This window comes from Chionomys nivalis, chromosome 5, assembly GCF_950005125.1.
Source record: "Chionomys nivalis chromosome 5, mChiNiv1.1, whole genome shotgun sequence".
NCBI lineage: Eukaryota > Metazoa > Chordata > Mammalia > Rodentia > Cricetidae > Chionomys > Chionomys nivalis.
In genome coordinates, this window is record NC_080090.1 from 93,341,183 (window position 1) to 93,362,997 (window position 21,815).

A 21,815-nucleotide genomic window follows, 5' to 3' on the forward strand; every position below is an offset into this window, starting at 1 on the left:
CTTGAGCAGTGAACCAGCTAAGAACAAAGATGTATGCAGCCCTGGATTTGTACTCACTAGCCCCAGAAGTCATCCCTAAGTTGTATAGATGAGTGAATGGATGTGTGGGTGGTGGATGGATGGATGGATGGATGGATGATGGATGGATAGATGAATGTGTGAGTGGATGGATGGATCAATCAGTCCCACTTCTTTTCTTGTTCATCCTCAGCTTCACTATACCTTTTTATCAGAAAACTATGGGTCATGCCATTTTACAGGTCAGTATACTACATTGGAAAGAATTCTAATTAAAACTTTCTAATTGGCTTTATAATACTCTACTCATTGGTGAATCAAGAATGGCAGGCCTTCCTCCAACTTAGAGCTAGTGGAAATGGGTATTTATGGATTATAGATAAGAACAACATTCAGCAAATACTCAGGAGAACAAGAAGTTCTACATTCTCTTTGATATGAAGCATAGTAATTGATGACATGGTGAGAGAAAGAAGGAAGAAAGGAAGGGAGGGAGGGAGGGAGGGAGGGAGGGAGGGAGGGAGGGAGGGAGGGAGGGAGGGAGGGAGGGTTAACCCAATAGTCTTGAAATATGTACGGAGGTTTTGGTGTCAACTTGAATTAGTGTCAGTCAGTGATATTCACGAGCCACTTGATTCTCAGATTCTCACCATTCAAATGGCGGAGACAGAAAATACCATTCATAACATGACACCATATACAACACACCTTCTTTAAACTAGTGTTTACGTTAGCTTAGGAAGTGCTGGATTTCTTCTTGAAGTCTTCGTATATATTTATCATTATCCTTTGTTCTCAGTCATTCCACTGCTTAGCCACTCTCCCCGTGCCTTCTTCCTCTACCAGCTCCTTCCCTTTCTTCCCCAGTTCTACTTTGCTACTACTTGTGTTCTGCTTCATGCTCTGTTTCCCTGTCTCCGTAAAAATCCATTTCCTTTCTTTCATGTCCCTTTTTATCTAGACTTAAGAACTATGAACACACACCTATAAATATAAACATACAAACACACACACATACAAAATTTAAATTTTGGCTACACCTGTGAGTACAAGCATGCAGTGTGTCTTTCTAAGTCTGACCTATTTCATTTAAGATAATCATTTCCCAGTTATATCCATTTCCCTGAAAATGTCATGTTTCATCTACCTTTACACCTGTATAAAATTCCGTCATGTACCACACTGCTCTGGTCTACTCATGTGTTGACAGATATGTAAGCTGATCCCTTTTCCTGACTATTGTAAACCACACAATGGTGCACAGTGGGTGTGCAAGTGCCTCTATGGGGTGTAACGTGTATTTACTAAAGGAATGCGTGCAACACTGCTTCCTGTTCTCATTATAAATGGATTTACTAAGAAAGGCTCCATGAAGTATTATTCTGGTAGCATAGAGTAGCCAAGGTCTGAAAGTAAATCTATATAAACATATTTCTCCTACCTAAAAGACAGGACAAGGAGATTTGGGGGGAGGGTGCACCTAGGTGGGACCTCATGATGCACCCTGATGTTGACTGTGAACCTCAGTACCATACACTGCTGTACATCTACTATTCATGAAGCATGAGGGTAAGGTCTTTTCTTTGTCTGCTGCTATATGGTGATGCCTAGAAATGAGCACACAGGGGACCAAAGGCATCAGTACAAGGTGGAAATGAGTAACTCCCCTCATTCAAAACTACTGGATACTCAGAGCAAGGCATAACTGAGCAACTATTTTTTTACTAACTTCTCAAAAGCGTGGGGGGAAATCATCTAGAGAAATTGTCATTTCAGTACCATAAAATATCTCTTTAGTTCCCCTTGGAGTGCAGAGTTCACTCGCATAATACATTCAAATTGCAAATGTTCTTCAGTATAATACAGGTTAGATCAGGAGGAGGAGGAAATTATGGGCTAAAATACCTTAACTTCTGCATCTGTTGAAGAAAAAAAATCAAAGTGAGTTCATTTCCTTGGTCCCAAAGAAAGATGCTATTTAGCCTGGGTAATACAGATGACTGTGTCAAATTATGGTTTTCCTTTTTCTGCCCTCTGTAACCCAGCTTCTGAGATGGGCTGCGCTGCCTAGCTCTGAGTGTCATAAAAAGAAATTTCATCATGGTATTTTGGGGTGGGGAGGAGTGTTCCAGCTCTCCAAGGCATACACCTTGGGTCTGAGGACACCTGCTTTGAAAGAGGAAGGCTCCGGTGAGAAGGCCCAGGTTTCCCAGAGAAACCTTTTCCTGTTGACAGTGAGCTGAAGTGCAGCTCAGTCTGTCTCATTGCTGGGTTTCAAACAGAGCACTCCCCATGTTTCTCTACTTAGAATTATTCTCTTAGTTGTCACTTTCTGTTCTGGTTTTTAATTATCAGGTTAAGGGGTCATCTTTTAATTATTTATTTTTGATTTTGTGGTGCTGGGAATTGAACCCAGGGACTCATATGAAAGTAATGTTCTACAACACCAATCCAGGAACATTCATTTCTCTCTCTCTCTCTCTCTCTCTCTCTCTCTCTCTCTCTCTCTCTCTCTCTCTCTCTGTGTGTGTGTGTGTGTGTGTGTTGTGTGTGCCCAATGCACTGAGCACATGTGAAGGTCAAGGTCAAGGAAGTGAATTCTCTCCTCCCACCATGTGGATTTCAGGGTCTAATTCAGCTTATCACAGTTTTGTAGCAAGCCCCTTTCCTATTGTATCATTTGACTGTTACTGTTTTTAAAGGAAAACAAAAGAGTGAGAAAGCATGTGAAAGACTGGAAAATGAATATAGGTAGTTGAAGAGATGATCACATACATTAGTAATCAGTGAAGAATTATAAGGACAGCATTGATATACTATTTATAACCATTTGACAAAAAATTAAAAGTTTTCTAATATCTTGTGTTGGTGAGAACATAAATCAGAGAGTATCTTTTGTGTTTGTTTCATGAGTATAAATTGTCAAATCACCTTGGGAAATACTTTGACCTTGTCTTGTAAGGATGATCATCTGTATTTCTTTATGCATTAACTCTACTCTTAGAAATATGCCCTAGGGATGAATTAACCTGTAGATACCAGCAAAGTTGAACTATATCATTTTGTAAATAAAAACATCCAGAAGCCTCTAGAATGTTCACTGCTAGGGGAATGAAGAAACAAACTGTGATGCATTCACATGGTGAAATATTGTTCAACAATAAGAAGGAAGGAGTGAAAAAGAAAGTAAGAAAGGAGAGAATCAGAGTTTGTCTGCTGGCAACTTTTTTAATGAAGATGCAGGGTGAGAGATGGGCAAGACATAGCAATGAAAACACTTTAGCCCTTGGACTCGATAGTGCTTCCACAGTTATCCATTATCTTAAGTAAATAACAGTATAATATGAAAGTGGCATACTTAGTTCATTGATGATAATGTGGCATGAACAGTCAATGATCAGTCCATGTGTAAAAATCTGAAAGCCAAGATGTAAACAGAGACTGCTCATTCGTTTTCTGGTCACCCAGACCTGAATAATCACACAAAACCTTTATTAATTAACAACACTGTTTGGCCAATAGCTTAGTCATATTCCTAGCTAGCTCTTACATCTTAAATTAACTCATTTCTATTAATCTATGTATCACCATGAGGCCGTGGCCTACCAGTAAAGTTCTGGCATCTCTATCCCTTGGCAGCTCCACGGCATCTCCTTGACTGCCTACTCTCTCTAGTTATCTCTATTCAGATTTCCTGCTTGTCTGTACTCAGCTAAGCCGTTGGCTGAAACAACTTTATTCATCAACCAATAAAAGCAACACATATACAGAAGGACATCCCACATCACTAAGTTTGCAAAATTCCTATATTATATTATAGCCAAAAAAAAATCTGACCACTAAAGAGTAGCATGGCGTGTGGTATGTTACTCATGCTTTGGATTTTCAAGCCATTGACTTCTCAACCCTCAACTCTGAAGTAGGGGATAAAGTAGCTTGAATTGAGATTTCTAAGACTCCAAGAGATGTCTAAATGTCACACTTCTTATGCATTAATTATAAAAGTTTACACTGCTTCTGATTTCTGGTCTTGTGCTACCTACTAGGATCAAGAATGTACTCGAGCTATGCTAAGTACCACATTCCTATTAGTTACAAGCTTCTGTAATTGAGATAATTGAAATAATTCAGAAAGACAGAACTGTTTCAGGTCAGATGGGAGAATGAGTAAGATAGGATGGGATGGGTGGGCTCATGAATACACGTGTAAATAGGTATATTTATACACATATAAATAGGATAGGTGTAGGGAGAATGCGATGGGTGACATTAATGAAGGAACTGGATTGGTGGAAGAATGAAGTAGATGGATGTACAGGGTAGATGGAAAATACATACATGAAGGAATGGGTGGTAGAAATATGGTTAGTGGAGAAGTTGGTTCACTTGGTTATGAAGTTGTATCCTCTACAGAGGAATAAGCACCCTTACCCTCAGAGCAGTCTCTTCAACCCTAGCACTGTCTATCCTTAACCCAAACTCCTTTACTTCATGATTGGTTTGGCTTCCTGTTAGCCTTTCCCATGTAGACGTGAACATTTCTCAGTTCAGAATTCCATACCACTGGGAATTTCCATAAGAAGTTATATTTCAAACTTGACTCAACTTTTAAGTGTGGATTATGATTATTAAGTAATTCTTAAATTTGAGAAGAAGATGAAATCTATCAAATGATACATAGCATAGGAACTGAGAATTAACCTTTGGGATAATATAGAGGTCATCAGAGACAGGTAGAAAGATGGGCACGTCCTTCAACTAGTGCAGATTGACATCAGATGGGAGAGGTCTCAAGCGCACCGAAGGAGAAGGATTAGAGGAAATTAATGTATAAATCCTTCAAGGGCCTTCTTTTTACTCTAAAATGGTGTAGATAAATGGGGTCACTTAAGAGTTTCATTAAGGATGGAGGGAATCACCACATATTAAATGCTGATGGCAAAAACCCAAGAGAGGAAGGGAAAAGTGGAGCTGTAAGGGACTTGTATATGTGGAAAGGCTGTCCTTAGGAATATGACATTCATCTACAGTGACTAGGGAATTTGAGGGCTTATGGGGAAGTGCTTTTATGTACAGATGGGACTTTGTTCAACTATCTCATAACTTTTTGTTTTCTGGGGTAAATATAAAGACTTGTCCTCAGTTAAGAGTAACCATGGGTAAGGAGGTGCTGTAGTTTTGAAGAAAGGGGAGGTGGAACGGGCTAGAGAGCTCACCCAAGGTCTTGTGAATGAGAAGGGGGTCATGAGCATAGCTGTGAGTCTACCCCTCCACTGTGCAGAACCTAAAGGAAACAAAATGATGGCCTGGGGGTGTGGCTCAGTTGGTAGAATGCTTGCCTAGCACTCACAAAGTCCTGGGTTCTACACCCACCACCACATAAACTGGGCATGGCAACACATGCCTGTAACCCAGCCCTCGGAGGTGGGGGAGGGTGATCAGAAGTTCAAGGTCATTCTTGGCTGCGTAGCAAGTTTGCAGCTAGCCTGGAATACATGAGATCCTGTTTTGACAGAGAGAGAGAGAGAGAGAGAGAGAGAGAGAGAGAGAGAGAGAGAGAGAGAGAGAGGAGTGATGAATCCAGGAGAATGGTGTAAATAAGAATGGAGGTTGGTATAGTAACAAGAAATGTCCGAGGAACCATGGGACACTGATAGAATCAGTGGAATTAGGTTCTGACCTAAGGATTATGGGACAGAGAACCAGGGAGTCTGAGCAAGGAAGCAAGTGCATGCTGAGTAGAGAACAGCTGTTTTTCTTTGAGACTGTGGAGACTGTGTTCTTGGTGCTAGTGTGTTGAAGACAAGATCTTGAGCTAAAATACTATTGGGGGACTCAAACATAATGAATTTTTAAAAATATATAAATATAAATCTAGGATCTTAATCACATAGCATGGTCTCCCTTGTTTTATTTATCTTGCTGTCTCTAAAACCTGTCACAATGTTTACACAGAATGAAAGCTCAGTGTTTGCTGATTGAAAGAATGAATGAGGGAGTGAATGAATGAATGAATGAATGAATGAACAAATAGTATATTGCTTGAGAGTTCAGTAAATGACTGTTTCAAATGATGGAGACAGAAAGTCCAACTTGTTCAGTGTAATGTCTATATTTGCTTAAAATGATCAATCTTCACTCACTGGCAATGAATGTGGCTTGGTCTAACCAATGTCATTCAGGAGCAAATCTGGTGTAGCTAAGCAGTCATAGTATTTTGGGGTCAAAAACAAACTGACTTTAAAGTAATGAGTAAAATCATGAGATTGGGTCTGAAAATAAGGTAAAAAAGAGCAATTCCCAAAGTGAATTATAAGAGTAACTTTACGTGTATTCCAGATTTACTATAATGAAAAGAACTCGTGTTTGTGTGTGTGTGTGTGTGTATGTGTGTGTACATGTGCAAATGCTCAGCCATAAACAATGGGACATCTGCCCACCTGCCCCCTACTCCAGGATCAGGAAGCGTCTTGGAAGAGGACAAAAATCATTAAGAGCGAGAGCAAGGGGCAGAGTGTTGTGACAAGCTGTCTTCAGGACACAACATAACTACAGCAGTCGTGAACTCATAGTAGCCATGGTTACCAGCACAGGATCAAGCCAGTTAATAACTCTACAGGCTCCCAAGTCCCATCCCCAGCTGAGGAGCTATTGGCTGTTGACAGTTTCTGGGGACAGAGAGTTCATTTTATTTGGCACTGTGGTCACTGAGAGGTTGTCCATGCCCCAGTGGCTGACCTCATACTCACATGAATATAGGCAATACTATATAGGTTGAATAATAATAAATTATATATATGTGTGTGTGCATATAAATGTATATATATATATATTTGTGTGTGTGTGTAATGTATGTATGCATGTGTTGTGTGTGTGTATTTGACTACTGGAATACATTATTTACATTTTCAATGAAAGCAACAGATTAATACAAGACCCACCTCCATCAACCATTTATAGATAACCTAGTACAGCAAATAACTTTGCCCTCAACTGTTAACATTCGAGATGATAAGTTCCCGCCCCATGGAAAGGCAGAGACGGGAGATGTGAGAGTCAGAACCAATGGCCTAGAGATGCATGTGTGCTTTCAAGTGGTGTGAGCAGACTGAAGCTCACCCCACACTGCATGAGTCTGAAGACTGTGGATTCAGGATCTAGACTCAAGGCAGGGCTTGAGCTCCTCTGCCCCTCTAAAGTGATTGGTTTATGGGTTCTTTGCTGTTTGTTTGTTTGTTTGTTTGCTTTATTTGTATGTGTTGGGAGGGGTACTATATATGTGCATGCACCCGGAGGACAGTTTCGGGTATTATTCCTTGGGTACTATACACCTTGCTTATCCTGACACCAGGCCACTCACTGGCCCAGGACTTACCAGTTTGACTATGTTGGCTGACCAACAGACTCCAAGGAGCCTCCTGTCTCTGCCTCCCCACTTTTTGGAGAGGATGCCATTGCATGTGGCTATTTTCTTGGCTTCTGGGAATCCTCTTGCTTGAATAACAACTACTTTATTGGATGAACCATGTCCCCAGGCCAGTTTTTGGCTTCTGAATCATGTTTCCTCCACCCCTTTTCCAAAGGCCAATGGATAGCCAAAAATGCTTGATTACCTGGGAGGAGGGAGAAGCAGCTGATCATTTTCTGTATCTAGGTTATAGGAAGCAATGATATCAACCATCCTCACACACCATCCTCACAAACCCTGCCACAGCAAAGGTCAGGGGTTACTGCATAGTGTGCTACCTTTATTAGTGAGAGCTGGTCCATCAGTGACTACCCATCCTCCATTGTGTGGAAACGACATTATCCCCAGAATAGAAAGAAACATGCTTCATTCTAAGTCTGTGATTGACTTCATTAAAGAACATTTGAGGCCATTTGTCAAAGAGCCTGATGGGTGTCCCCATGGTGAATCACACTACCACACAGAGAACACTCTTCCCGTGTCATGTGTCATCACGGATCCCTGAATCTTTTAACTTTTCAAGGGAAAATTTAGGTTAGATTTCTGATTTTCATCACTGGTTTCTGAGATTCTTGAACCACCCTCTCATCATTTGATCCTCTGAGATTAAAGAAGAGTGCTCTGAAGAGTGGCATTATTCAAGGAACAAGTACTAGGCAGAAGGAAGTGGCATGTCCCCCCAGGCACCGCAATATATTTGTGATTCTCTCCCTGTTTCGTCTCAGCTCCTTGAGAACCCAACTGCATCTTATTCCCCGCATCAGATGCCTCCAATGGTCTGTGTGCACGCATCTGACATACCTTTGGGGACTTGCTAAGTACTTGGCCAGTGTTTTTATATCTAGTGTAGCCTCTAATTCCTCAGCTACTGTCAGAACCACCAGGAGAAAGTCAGGCTCCCTAGCAACAGCAGATAGGGAGGGGTAAGTGCAGGAGTCGCTGACTTAGCCAATCGGCTTTGAGAACTTGCTGAGAGATCTTCTCTGGGTCTTCAGGGTTCTCATCTGAAAAAGGCAATTAGATTTAGACCTGCAAGCCTTTTATAAGCAATAAAAAAAGTTATTCTGGGGAGGGGAGGGACTGGTGAGATGGTTCAAGTGAAGAAATGTGTTTGCTACAAAGTGTGATAACTTGAGTTTGATCCCCAGACCCACAGAAAGAGAACTGACTCCCTCAAGCTGTCCTCTGACCTCCACACCTGTGTGTGTGTGTGAGCACACATACACTTACACGGGTGTGGGGGGGTGTGGGGTGAGCAATAAAATTTTAAATGCTAAAAAAAAAAAACCCAGCGCATCATTTTGACGGCTGGTCAGTGTTTACCACAGCCACAGGAAGCAAGCTAATACATCCACTTAAAGTATATTTTTACTTAAGTCATAATTTCTAGTAAGATTATTCTGATTATTTGTATATGATATATTATGTATTGCTTTATTCTGCATTGTATTTAGAATAAGCATACTGTGTATGTACATATTAATATTACAACAGGATCTCACAGAACTGAGGCTAGCCTCACACTCACTAGGTAGTTGGCAGTTACCTTGACTTTTGCTTCTCTTGCATCCACCTCCTGAGTTCTGGGGTTGTAGGCTTTCACTAATATACTGAGTTTTATTCCATACTAGGAATGGAACTTAAGGGCTTCCTGCACGCTGGGCAAGCATTCTACCTTCTGATCTACATTCCCAGACCCTCTACTTTTCATTTAATAATAAGAGAAGGGGAGCAGAGAGGTACCTCAGCACTGAAGACAGTTAAACATGGTGACCTTTGTGTGATCCCCAGAACCCATATGGTGGAAGGAGAAAACCGATCCCTGCAGGCTGTCCTCTGACCTCCACAATATCCCTGTGTCACGGTCCCCTCTCCCACACCGGATAAAATTAATTTACCTAATAAATTTTAAGAACAGTTTTCTGTATTAGGTCACACATCTGCAGGAGGATTGACCCTAGTTCTACATCAGCATGGGCTTCAGATGTCTTCCAGGGCATCCACAGCAAGGGAGAGAGACACTGTCTTTAAGACAAACAAAAAGATTAAAAAAGTTAAAAATAAATTAAAAGAGCAACTTTGGATCCTTTTTTATTATTATTTTCAATGCCTCCCAGCTCCCTTCCCCGGCTGCTCTGCTGTTGCCAGGCAGACAGAGGTGTGCCTGCGTGTAACCTAGGGACTTCTTGGGGCTCTAGCAGGCTGAGCTCCACAAAGCACTTCCTTAGATGGCGATTAAGGTCCACAGTTGTTTTGTGAATTCATGAAGACCTGATCAGCGGAACACATTAGTTTGTGCTCTTGCCTTCCAGGTCAGGAGCCCATGAGCTCTCCCAGTGCACAGCTTAAAATATGGACCAATAAAAGGCACAGGATGACAGTTTACTCCTGAAACTTCAGCACCACGGCTCCTGTTTTCCACATTTTCACAATCAAGCAGGAAACCAAACCCACACAGCTATGATTAATCACTTGAAATGAAGAGAAAGTGAAAGCCGGATGGGAATAGGAGCTCTTTCTGGAACAACTAATTTGAAAGCTTGAAAGACACTCCCTTTGTCCCACTGACTTGGAGACAGCTATATAACTAGGATTTTAAGTTAGTTCACTCCCTAGAGGACTTCATCTCTTATGTAAACAAGAAGTTATTTCTCAGTTTTCTGCAGTCTGGACAACAGATCCCTTCCAAGAATGAATGCTATGAGGGGAAGAAACTGTCTTCCCCAGAGAGGAGCCCAAGTTGGTGATCCTGTACCAATTGTCTGGCTCTGAAATCATATACATACAAGTAACATTATACAGACTTGGCAGGTTATACTTATATATTTAGGATATATTATATATTGCATATTTAGATATATATATATATCTCAGAACAATTTTAAAAAGTGGCAATGAGTTTGAGAAAAGGCAGTACAAGGAAGAGGTTGGGCATAAGAAGAGGAATGAGGAAAGTTGCACAATTATTTTTTAACTTAAATAATTAGCAATAAACTAAAAGGGACTTCAGAAAAATAATATAGCCATTATAAAAAATCAACATAGAGGGGCCTCAAAGTTTTTTAAATATAACTATCCTATGACCCAGCTATACCACATGTGAGCAGATACCCACATTCTACCACAGAGATACCTGTATACCATGTTCATCGCTGAATCACCATAATGCAGGGAAGCAGAACCATCCTCACTCTCCATCCACTAGTGACTGGAAAGTGAAAATGTAGTCATATATTCAATGGGATTTTATGTAGCTGAAAGGAAAATGAAAGTATGAAATTTGTGGGAAAATGGATGAGTCTGAATATTAGACTCAGAGAGACAATACTGCATGCTGTCTCTAATAGTCTAGCTTTCAGTGTGTGTGTGTGTGTGTGTGTGTGTGTGTGTGTGTGTGTGTGTGTGTTTGATGCATGCACTCTATGGAACTAGAGAGAAGACAAGAGGGAACAGAGGGAAACAGGACACATGAGAATTTAAACCCAAAAGGAGTGTACTGAAGAAGGAAAGGCACAACTGGGAGAGCAGGCAGAGATGGAGAAGAATAAGAGAGGAGAAAAAAAAAATCAGTCAAACCAAATTTTGTATGAAAATGCCATAATGGAACCTTAGTTAGGGTTTTTAATGCTGTGAAGAGACACCATGACCACAGCAACTCTTAGAAAGGAAAACATTTAATTTGGGCTGACTCACAGTTTCAGAGATTCAGTCCATTATCATCAGGATGGGAAGCATGGCAGCGTGCAGGCAGACATGGTACTGGAGCTGAGAGTCCTACATCCTTCAGGAAACAGGAAGTCAACTGACAGTCCATTATGGGAAGCTTCCCCCTCTTGTCTCCTCTCTAGTTCCATAGAGAGCATGTGCGCACCTACACACACACACACAAGCTAGAAAGAGACCGCAAAGCCCACCCACACTTCCTCCAACAAGGCCACACCTCCTAGTAGTGCCACTCTCTTTGGGGGCTATTTTCTTTCAAACCACCACACTAATTTTAAAAGAAAAGCTGAAATTCACAATAAAATATTTTAAATTATTTTCGAGCTGCAGCGGTTAGGATGTACAAGATCAAACTACCAGGAGACCTGGTGAGAGCCTCACTGTTCCAAAGCTGTCACCTTCTGTATCTCAAGAGTGGGACTTTAAACCGTTTGCATCTCCAGCCTACTAGATGTATTCCCTGGCATCTTGGGAGAAATTCTAGGTGGATTAGGATCCTGGACTCAAATCCAGCATTTTCCAGTTCTTACTAGGTTCTTGAATCTGCATTTATTTTAAAGAAAAGAAACTTGGAGACTAACACTTTAAAATGAGTCATGGATGAAGTGCACATTTGCAAGAAAATACGGCTTTTACAGCTTCTCCATCACTCTTTGGAGTTGACCTAAACAAACCAGTGGGCCAACTCTGAAAAAAAACTTCCCATGTGACATTGCGCCCAGCTGTTTTCTGATCAACTAAATATAACTTCCTTTCTTTCTGATTACTTTTCCTTTTCAAATGAAGCCCTTTTTTTATTTTACAAAATTAATGAAATCATAATTTCAAATGACAGAGTTAAACCAAAGTGCTTTTTTCATCTTCAGGAATCTTGTTTTTAAGTTCGCTAAACAAAAAAGCTCAGAAAGAAAAAAACTCAGAAATGTGTTCTCCCTTCTTCCCATAACTTAACAAAATTAAATTCCTCATGAGTATATAACCATGGGATTTTAGTGTTTCAGGGCCACCACTGCTGGGGACAACACATATTTTATAGGTAACCTGTGGACTTTCTTAGGGGAGATTGTAATGAACTGCCGGACATTGGGAATCATGAAATAAAGGAGTTTCTTCCCATTTCTGGAGGTGAGGATCTGAAGGGGTCGGGTGTCTCTCCTGGCTTCTGCTGGTGGCTGGTTGTGCGTGGTCCTCTACATGACCGCAGACGGCCATCTCTGAATCTCACCGTCATGGCATGTCAGTCACCGTGCGTGTGAGTTTCATAATAGCATATCCCATGTAAGTCCTGGCTCTTTGTGTCCCCCTGCCCTCCAGCGACATCAGTTGTGTTTCATTGCGGCCCTCTCCTACTCTCGTGTGATCTATCCTTTGTCCGTGTGTGCTGTGTGTGTGTGTACATGCATGTGTGCTTGTCTGTTTAAATGTCTATGTGTATAAATATATGTGTATGCAGCCGCACATGTGTGCACATGGATGTAGAAGCTAAGGGGTCACTACTGGTGTCATTCCTTGGGTACTATCCTTTTGATTCTTCTAAATTTTATTTTCATTTTTTAATTGATCCTTTGAGAATTTAATGCATTTATACAATTTATTAGGATCATATCTACCCACATATTTCCTCTCCCAAGCCCCCCTGCTCCCCCTAACACACTCCTTTCCCAACTTTATGTCTTCTTTTGTATTTTTAATATCCCATTGTTTCAGTTACTGCTGTCTCTATGTGCCTCAGTGAGGTCATCTCTGGAGCATGGGTGACTCCTGGGGTCATCTCTGGAGCATGACCTCCTGGTGACCACACTTGCAAGTAGAAATACATCTCCCTCCCTAGAAGTTATCAACTCCTCACTCAGGGCAGGGCATCTGGGCTCGAGTTCTCACTGGCTTGATTTTGTGTGGGACTTGTACCTGATCCATCTGTCTCTGCATCCTCAGGACCAGGACTGGAAGCACCTGCCACCACTCCTGGGTGTTTTAACATGAGTGCTGTGAGATTTTTCCAAGGATAGAAGAACAGACATGCACTCACCCCAGATAAGCCACTGACAAACCAAAGAAATGATACTTCTGAAATCTAACTTAGAAATCCTCTAACTACCGGGATGCTATAACCAGCTTTTCTACATAGGTGCCTGGGTCTGAACGTGGGTCCCTATGCTTGTCTAGTAAGCACTTCATAGGTCCTTCAGCTTGCCTAGCAAGCACTTCATCTGTTGAGCCCTCCCCCTATCCTGGTGTGCTTCAGCTTCTCAGAGTGTATGGATTACACCTGTAATGAACTTATTATCAACTAAAGTCCATATGTGGGGGACTGAAGAACCTCTTTTAGGAGGACATAGTTCAATCTACAGAATCACCCAATGCCAAAAGCAGATGGTGACAGGATAGAGGAATTAATAAGTCTTTGACTTCAGCGAGCAGAGGTCAGCTTGGACCTGCTAGGTTCTTGGGAACCTGGCATAGCACGAACCATAAACAAACAACTGCGAGTAGCTGTAATCTGTAGCCAGGAAAAGCAGTTGGGGAGCCCTGGATAGCTCAGAGGTCATCTTCTGACTTACATAATCAAAACAAGCAAGCCCAAGGACTTTACCTACAAGTCATTTGGCCCCTATGCCATGTGCAGATTCCGAAGCTGTCATCTCAGTTACTCTTCTGCAGCTGTGATATGATACCCTAAGAGAAGCACCTTGAGAGACAAAGGTTACTTCTGACTCTCAGGTCAAGTTCATAGAGAATTCAGGGCTGCAGGAGCTTGGAGCAGTTGGTCACATCTACCAGAGCTCACCTCCTATTCCATTGTATGCAGCCCAGGAGGGGTCCTGCCCTCAGTCAAGAGGGGGTCTTCTCATGTCAGTGAAGGTGATCAAGCTCATCCGCACAGGCTGCCTCTTGGGTGATTCTAGACTCTGTCAGCACTGACCACCGCAGGAGTAGCTCCCAGTTAGAACACAGGCACAAGGAGCCGTACCCCCACAGGGGCCGTGGGAGCAATGAAAATGCAGGGGGGTAAGTGGGAGATGGAGAATGCCCTTGGTTCACTTAAAACTGAACTAGCCAGCAACACCCTGGTTTCCGTCTTTAACCGTGTAGTGACTTAATTAGAACGATGTTTACATGTTTGCTTTTATTCTCACATTACAGCTAATTATTTCCCAGCACTACTTGTTCTTCACAGTGTGATATAAGTTTCTCATTTATGATTCATTGATTCAAGACTATTTATGTGGTTCATGCTGTTTAATAGGTGTCATTTTGGGCATGGTAGATAGAGCAAATTAAAAAAAAAAAAGACTAAATCCTTGCCTTATTTTAGCTAAGAAGGAAATAAACAGAATAGAATGCAAGTCCCACATCCAAGGATTCAACCAAGCCTGAATGGAAAAATACCAGAGTGCCCCTGCACAGAAGATATGAAACACTCGAACTCATCATTATTTCCTGAATAATGCAGTGTAGCAGCAACAGCATTTGCAGTGTGGCATGTGTTATGAGAAATTCAGAGGTCATTCACAGTAGATGGGAGGACTGTGACCGCGTAAGTGAATCATTTGAGCACCTAGCAGTTTGGGCTTCCCTCACAGGTGTGAGGGCATCCTGGAACCACTCCCTGTGGCTACTGACTAATGACCATAAAATGTCAACTAAGGATGTGTGCTTTTGAAGCATTTATCAGGTGGGGTATGTGTGTGTACATACGTGTGTGCATGCATGTGCGTGTGTTTGTGTAGATGTGTGAGCACATGAGCCCACACACCATAGTGCTCATGTGGAGGCCAGAGGACAACTTTCTGTAGTTGGTTTTCTCTCTCTTCCTTGTGTATTTCTGGGGATTGAATTCAGGCCTTCACGCCTGATAGCAAGACACTTTCGTCACTGAGGCATTTAAATAACCCGGTGATGCACAGTTTTAAATGGGGAAAATGGAGTACATATGAAATAGCGAGTCCACTGTCTCCAGACACTGACTGGGTGAGGGTCTCTCTCTAGAGTGAATGCTTGAACAAAAGTTAAGATGAAGTGTTGGCATGTGATGTATGCTGGAGCTTATAGGCTGAGTGTAGCAGGTACGGTGACAGGACTGGTGTCCCTAGGTCAGTGTGGACAGGGCACATTGACAGAAGGGATAGAAATCAGGGTGGAGAAGAATTCGGGAGCAAGTTGTGTAAGACCTTATGGGCAGAGAAAAGGCTCAAGGTTCCAGACCCAGCAAATGGAATTGGGAGAGCAGTCTGAACAGGGGAGTGAGTGACTCCGTTTCCAGGGAATACAGTGACTTCTGCACGGAGAGCAGGCTCATAGGAAATGAGCGTGAAGACACATCTAGGCCATCCAGCATGAGGGGCCAAGTGCTGAGCACTCCATGGGAACTCAGCCCACCAGAAAGGCCCCTGGGAACAGGTGAGAGGAGGGAGAGAAGCAGAGCTGTCAGGCTTGGGATAAGACAGAGCGGGAGGACACGCTTGCTTCTTCTCTTCCTGATGCCCAGACTTAGGCCATTGTTTGAGCATCACCAGGAGTCGGGAAGAAGAACACAGGACTTGTAGATATGGTGATACAAGGGAAGCCTGCAAAAGGGGAGTGATCATGAGAGCAGAAAGAAGTTTATTAGAGGTCAAAGAGAAATGTAAGGTGGCTACAAGTTTCCATACATGAAACATTGGCGCATGTATCTCAACATTAGCTGCACACAGTGACACGTAGACATCTGTATTATCTGTACACACACACACATATACACACACACGAGGTGGGGAGAGCCAAACAGTTTTCATCTCAATACCAAAACAATTCACAGACAATGGTTGCCCGAATTTCTATATTAAGGATTCTGAGGCTATATCTATGAGCATCCTGTACTTGCTATGATGTGGGGAGGGGAAGGGGCCCCATCCATGCCAGATATGAGCTGTGAAGTCTGCACAGCCAAGCAATTGTCAGCCAAGCCCTTCACCTTGAGAACGTCTTGAAGGGAATTTCTTGTTTTCTTTAAGGTGGTGGTAACACCTCACCCTGAGTCCCCTGTGGAAAGAAAGAGCCATGATTAAGCTGAAATTCCTGGAACACAGGTATTCTTCTTCCTTCTTGTTCCCCAGGAATTTAAAGAGGTTATTTCTTAGTATCATTTCTTCCCGAAGGGTTTGCTTTTGTTTCTGTGGGAGAGGTTGCCTGTGGGAAGGAATACAAGAGTGTGTGTGTGCTGGTGCACGTGTGTTTATGTATGTGTGTACATGTGGAGGCCAAGACAACCTTGCGTGTTTTCGCCCAGGTGCCCTCCGCTTTGTATTCGAGACAGGGTCTCTCACTGGCCTGGAGGCTAATAACTGAGCTCCAGGGATTTCCCTGTTTCTACTTCCCCATTGCCGAGAAATCAAGCACTTGCCACTGTGCCCAGCTTTTACAGGGTGCTGGGGATCGAACTCAGGTCCTCGGGCTTGCAAGGCAAGTGGAACAACTGAGCCATCTCAAGCCTGGGTTATTTCTTTCTCCTTTATGCTAAGGAGGATGTGAGGCAGCACACCAGTTCCTTGGCCATTCGTTGCTCCACAGACTCTGCAGACTGTGCACACCGTAGAAACAGACCACTCCCCTGACACTGTCTGTGGAGGTTATTCTAGAGGGAGTGGTTATGCCTGTCCAGATGGAGTATGGTGTCACTCTGTGGTTGCATCCCCATGGACTCCCATGCCATTGTAGTGGTCGTCCTGCATGTCTTGGTGTCCTTCCAGGATGGGGCCCAGCTAGTGTAGAGATCTAGTAAGTGACATCCTTTAGGAATTCAGCCAGACAGCAGGGGGGCAGGTGGAGCATCTTCTCTGAAAAGGAAATTTTCAAATGAAATCAAAAGGTTCAGGAGTCAAACCTTGGGGATCCCCAGGTGCATCTCCCCCAAAATGAAGTGACCCTGCTTGCAGTGTGCACCATGGCCAATCCTGTTCCTAATCTCCCTGCTTATCTTTCCCTTGATTTTTATTGTGAGAACTCTTTTAAATGGGAATTTGCAGGATTATCTTTAATATTCTGTCAAAGCCTCTGGTGCATGTTAATTATCAGTTTAACTAACTCAGAGCAATTTATGTGGTTATTACCTGAAGATAAAATATTTTACATTTTTTTTATTTTTAATCTCCAATAGAATAACAAGTTATTTTATTATTCAAATAGGGCTCACTTCCTGCTGTGTTCAATACAATTTTTAATAAATATGTAAATTCTAAAATTAATTTACAGCATGCATTGGGAGGCATGATTTTGAGATGACAAAAAACTTGATGGATCGTAAAATTGTCCCCCTCCCCCTTACAATCATCAGTCACTGAGAACAGAATGTGCAGGCCTCTTCTAGTCCTCCAGCCTTTCCTTCATCTTGTTTTGTTAGGGACTCACTTGAAACTGATTACAAAGTAGTATGTTTCTTGGACCATCACTCATTCACAGATTAATTAGATATTTTAGTTACTATCCTACTGTGAGGGGGGACAGCTCTCACTCCTGCATTGTTGTTGAGGGCATCAGAAGAGTAACCTTGGTAATTGCTCCCACGTGAGCGAGGCTACCAGGCCTCACTTACCAAATTCTGGCCACATGAAGTAAGACATCCTTTACCTTGCTTGTGTGTGTGTGCGTGCGTGCGAGAGAGAGAGAGAGAGAGAGAGAGATGTTTGCCCATGCATGCACATATGGAGACCAGAGGTGGGTCAACATTAGGTGTCATCTCCTGTAACTTATCTTTGGAGATAGCATCTCTCGTTGAACCCGGGACTCACACCAATTCAAGCTCCCATGATCTGCCAGTCACCACCCCCCTCCCCAGTAATATGGTGACAGGTAACCTCCACCACTTCCAGCTTTTTCGCATGGTTATTGGGGATCCAGATGTGGTCCTCATATTTGCATGCACGCACCATACTTGCTGAGCCATATCTGTGGTCCCCTACTATATTTCTTTTCTAATTGGTACACAGCAAGATTTCTTTATTGGCTGTGGCCAAAGCACACTGACATTCTTGTAGGTGGTGACTTGGTTTTTCTCTTGCTTGAGAATTTCTGTAGCTGTTTTCTAAAACCTGCAAAAGGAACAGAAACAGAAGTGTCGGTGCCTAGTGGGTTTGGACTCAAAACACACCTCTCTCCTGATCCTTTACCAATGGATACGATCTTTGGATCAATTTTATAATGTTTAGTAATCCTACGATAGCCCTGGATCCCATTTGTATGTATCCCACCCCACCCCACCTGCGTTTCTTGTATGTGTTCTTGTGAAGTAGGAGATCATATGTATATATTTGTTACAGAGATGCAGAGGCCAGAAGACAACCTCAGATGTTGTAACTGGGGCACTGTCCCCTTATTTTAAGACAGTTCCCACTGGTTTGAACATTCCAGGCTGGCTGGCCATTGAGCCTCAATGATGGGTCCATCTCTGCCTCTTCAGGTCTAGAACTGCAGCGCACACCGCCCCACACGCTTCTTACATGGCTGCCGGGTCTGGAACTCCGCTCCTCAGGCTTGTGTGAGAAGCACAGCACTGACTGAGCTGTGACCTCCCCGGTCTCCCACCCCCAACACAACTATGCCAGTAACTTCTCTAGAACAGATCTAAGGAAAATTAGTTCTCAAGTCAATAAGAAAACTGTAGGTATGTGTAGCAGGGAAACTGGGCTGGAACACAGCGAACAGAAACACTGACCTGCTCAGATTTCAGTAGCTGGAAGTCTGAGGTTTCATGAAGCTGAGAATTAGGCAATTTTCTCCCTTCTACTCCCAAATCTATGTCAGTTTTGGCGTGTGAAAAAGTTGCTACCTATTACATGAATCAGCTTTTACCCCACCTTGAGGTTCCCTATATACCTGGACACAGACTGAGCCAAGGGCCTCTTAAGGTGAGGAAGTTATCACTTAGGACTCCACCCTGGTCATGAGCCTGTTGAGGACCCCAGGTCTTTATACAATTCTCTTTAAATCTTATGTTCTGTATGTTTGTGTGTGCACACACATGTGGATGCCAAAGGATAACCTTAGGTGTCATGCCTCAGGATGCCACCCACCTTGTTTTTCTGACTGACCTGAATTCACCAAGTAAGCTAGACTGGCTGACTGGCAAATCCCAGAGATCCCCTGTCTCCTCCTCCCCAGGGTTGGAATTATGAGTGCACACCACCACCTCAGGCACTTTCATATGGGGTCAGGGAATCAAACCCAGATCTTTGTACTTGCAAAGCAATGTTTTATTGACTGTGCCATCCCTCCAACCCCATGGTTGTGTGATCTGATCCCTACTCATTCTTGATGTGTGTTTTTATCTCTATCTTTTCAGGTTTTGGGTGGCGGGATACTCCTTCAAAGTACACGCTAATCAAAGTTTTCTGGAAAACAGATTTTATTTTCCCATTTACCTATTGGGGAAGTAATTACATCCATGCACAAGTTATAAACAAAGTAAATCTGAGTATCTTCTGGATGTTTAGACCCTAAACTGCCCTTCTCAGGATATGAACAAATTTTTCCACTAAAGAGACCAGCGTCTTTGTTCTTGGAACCCAGTGACTTTCAAAGGCATGAAAAGGTGTTGCAGGGTGAAAGGACCAGAAACAAGGATTCTCTAACACATGTGGTCTGTGTGTCAGGCATGTGGTACAGGGGCATAGAGACACACACCCCTACATGGAAGATGGAGACACACACATCAACAGTGTGCATTGTAACATTGATTGGCTAGCTCTTACCACATTGCTGATCTACAGAGGAGTGGAGGGAAAGCAAGGCTGCTCCTGGGTAAAAAAATGATTCTGAGATTTTCCAGCACCTGTGTCGGGAGATGAGTGAGTGATGGTGATCCCAAAGAATGGAAGGACTTGTGGGTATGCCAGCGCATTTACCTATGTTTACATATGTATGCAGGTTCGTGTGTATGCATCCATATTTATATGGGAGCACACGTGTGTGTGTATTTATTTGTGTACAAGTGCGCGTGCATATGGAAGCCATAGGTAACCTCAGATGTCATTTCAGGACCCTGTCCACCTTAGGTTTTGAGACAGAGCCTCTCACTGGCCTAGAACTCACCTATTAGGCTAGACTGGCTGGCCAGCGAGCCTCAGAGATCCACCTGTCTCTACCCCCTCTCCACTGGTCACCCTGCCCAACTCCTTTTACAAGGGTTCTGGGGACCAAACTCAGGTCCTCATGTTTGTGTGTGAAGTACTTTGCTGACTGAGACATCTCATCAGCCCAGTGCAAAACCCTTCTGGAGAGAGTAAGATATGTTAACCAGAACCTTGAGATTGTCTTACTGGGCTCAGAATCCTGCCCATTACTATCTGCAAATGGCTAGTTAAATCATACGCCCAATACCTATCTGCATGCTACTGACCTTCTGACAAGATGTTGCTGATCAGTCTTAATTTTATCTGCAAATCCTGGATCACTGGTGCCCTATTGCTTTTCAGATTGATCTTTGAACTCTATGATCCTTGCCCCGTGATGTTTCTGGATGCTACCTGGTTGAGCCAATTGATAGTCTCAGCTTGTCTGACAATAGAAAATTTTCTCTTTTCCCCACTTCCATAGAGAACACTTCAGCTTCCAGTTGCCTTTCAATTTTATCAAGGAGAAGATTATTATTGTTATATTATTATCATCATCATCATCATCATCATCATCATTATTGAATGTGTGTGGGTATACATATGCCACTTGATATATGTATGTGGTTGCAAGTACTATAGCATGATGTGACTTTAAGAAGACAGCTTTGGCAGAGCGGGTTTTCTCTTTCCACTTTGTCATGGGTTCTGGATATAAACTCCAGTCATCATCCTCATATGGCAAGTGTTTTTACCCATTGTGTCATACCCTGACCCTGGGAGCTTGCATTTTTTCCAGAAGTTAAGGTCTCTATCTTCAGCAGCCCATAAATCGAACAAGACTCAAATACCAGAACCCTAAAAGATGGGTGGGTGTCTCCGACCCTGAGTAGCCAATTCCTTGCCCCATGCAACCCCACAGCACTGTTTCCCCTGCCGGCCCCACCTACTTTTCAAGAACCTTGCTTCCATGGGAAGAAAAATAGGAGACACTTCCTTCTCCTTCTGCTGCCTGGGAAAAAAGAGAGACTATGGTGTCAAGGGTGAAGAGAGGGTTCGTTATCAATCTTAGCTCCCAGACTTAGTAAATCAGGAGCATGCTTGTCTAGGTGGTGATGTCTTCAGCTGTAGCTCCCTTTCATTTAGGTAATTTATGCAGGAGCCAGGAGTTCTGCCTGCACCCCTCACCACCACCCCCCAAAGAAACCATTCTTTTCCACTTACTTGGTGAAATACTTTGGTGTCTCCGTCAAGGTCCCTACAAGCCTCATGCCCTGTGGGTCTTGTGGAATGGGGTCACTGGACCCATGCAGAGCACACAACTGCTCATCCACAGATGAACATATCGACACTCTCACAAACGGTCTCCCTCTCCACATTTTTTTTGGGTGGGGCAGAGGTTGGAGAAAGAGACCTTCTCCTTATTTATCTTGAGCATTTGATAGGCTGCCTTTGAGAAGGTCACTGTCTGTTACGGCAAAATAATCATGGGATTTCTCGACAAGATGGCAAGAGAAAAA

General features: G+C 43.0%; 1 protein-coding gene across 4 annotated transcripts in view; it reads left to right on the forward strand.

Annotated features, from left to right (window-relative positions):
• Nckap5 (NCK associated protein 5) overlaps positions 1–21,815 on the forward strand; it is an 843,848-nt gene that overhangs the window by 800,287 nt on the left and 21,746 nt on the right. Inside the window, exon 17 of one of the 4 annotated variants that reach the window (XM_057769613.1) lies at positions 16,204–16,278. The exons of the other annotated variants lie outside the window; for them this stretch is intronic. Within the exon in view, the coding sequence (XP_057625596.1) occupies positions 16,204–16,257 (54 nt within the window). The 3' untranslated portion in view covers positions 16,258–16,278. The remainder of the gene's footprint in view (positions 1–16,203; positions 16,279–21,815) is intronic. 4 annotated transcript variants of the gene reach the window in all.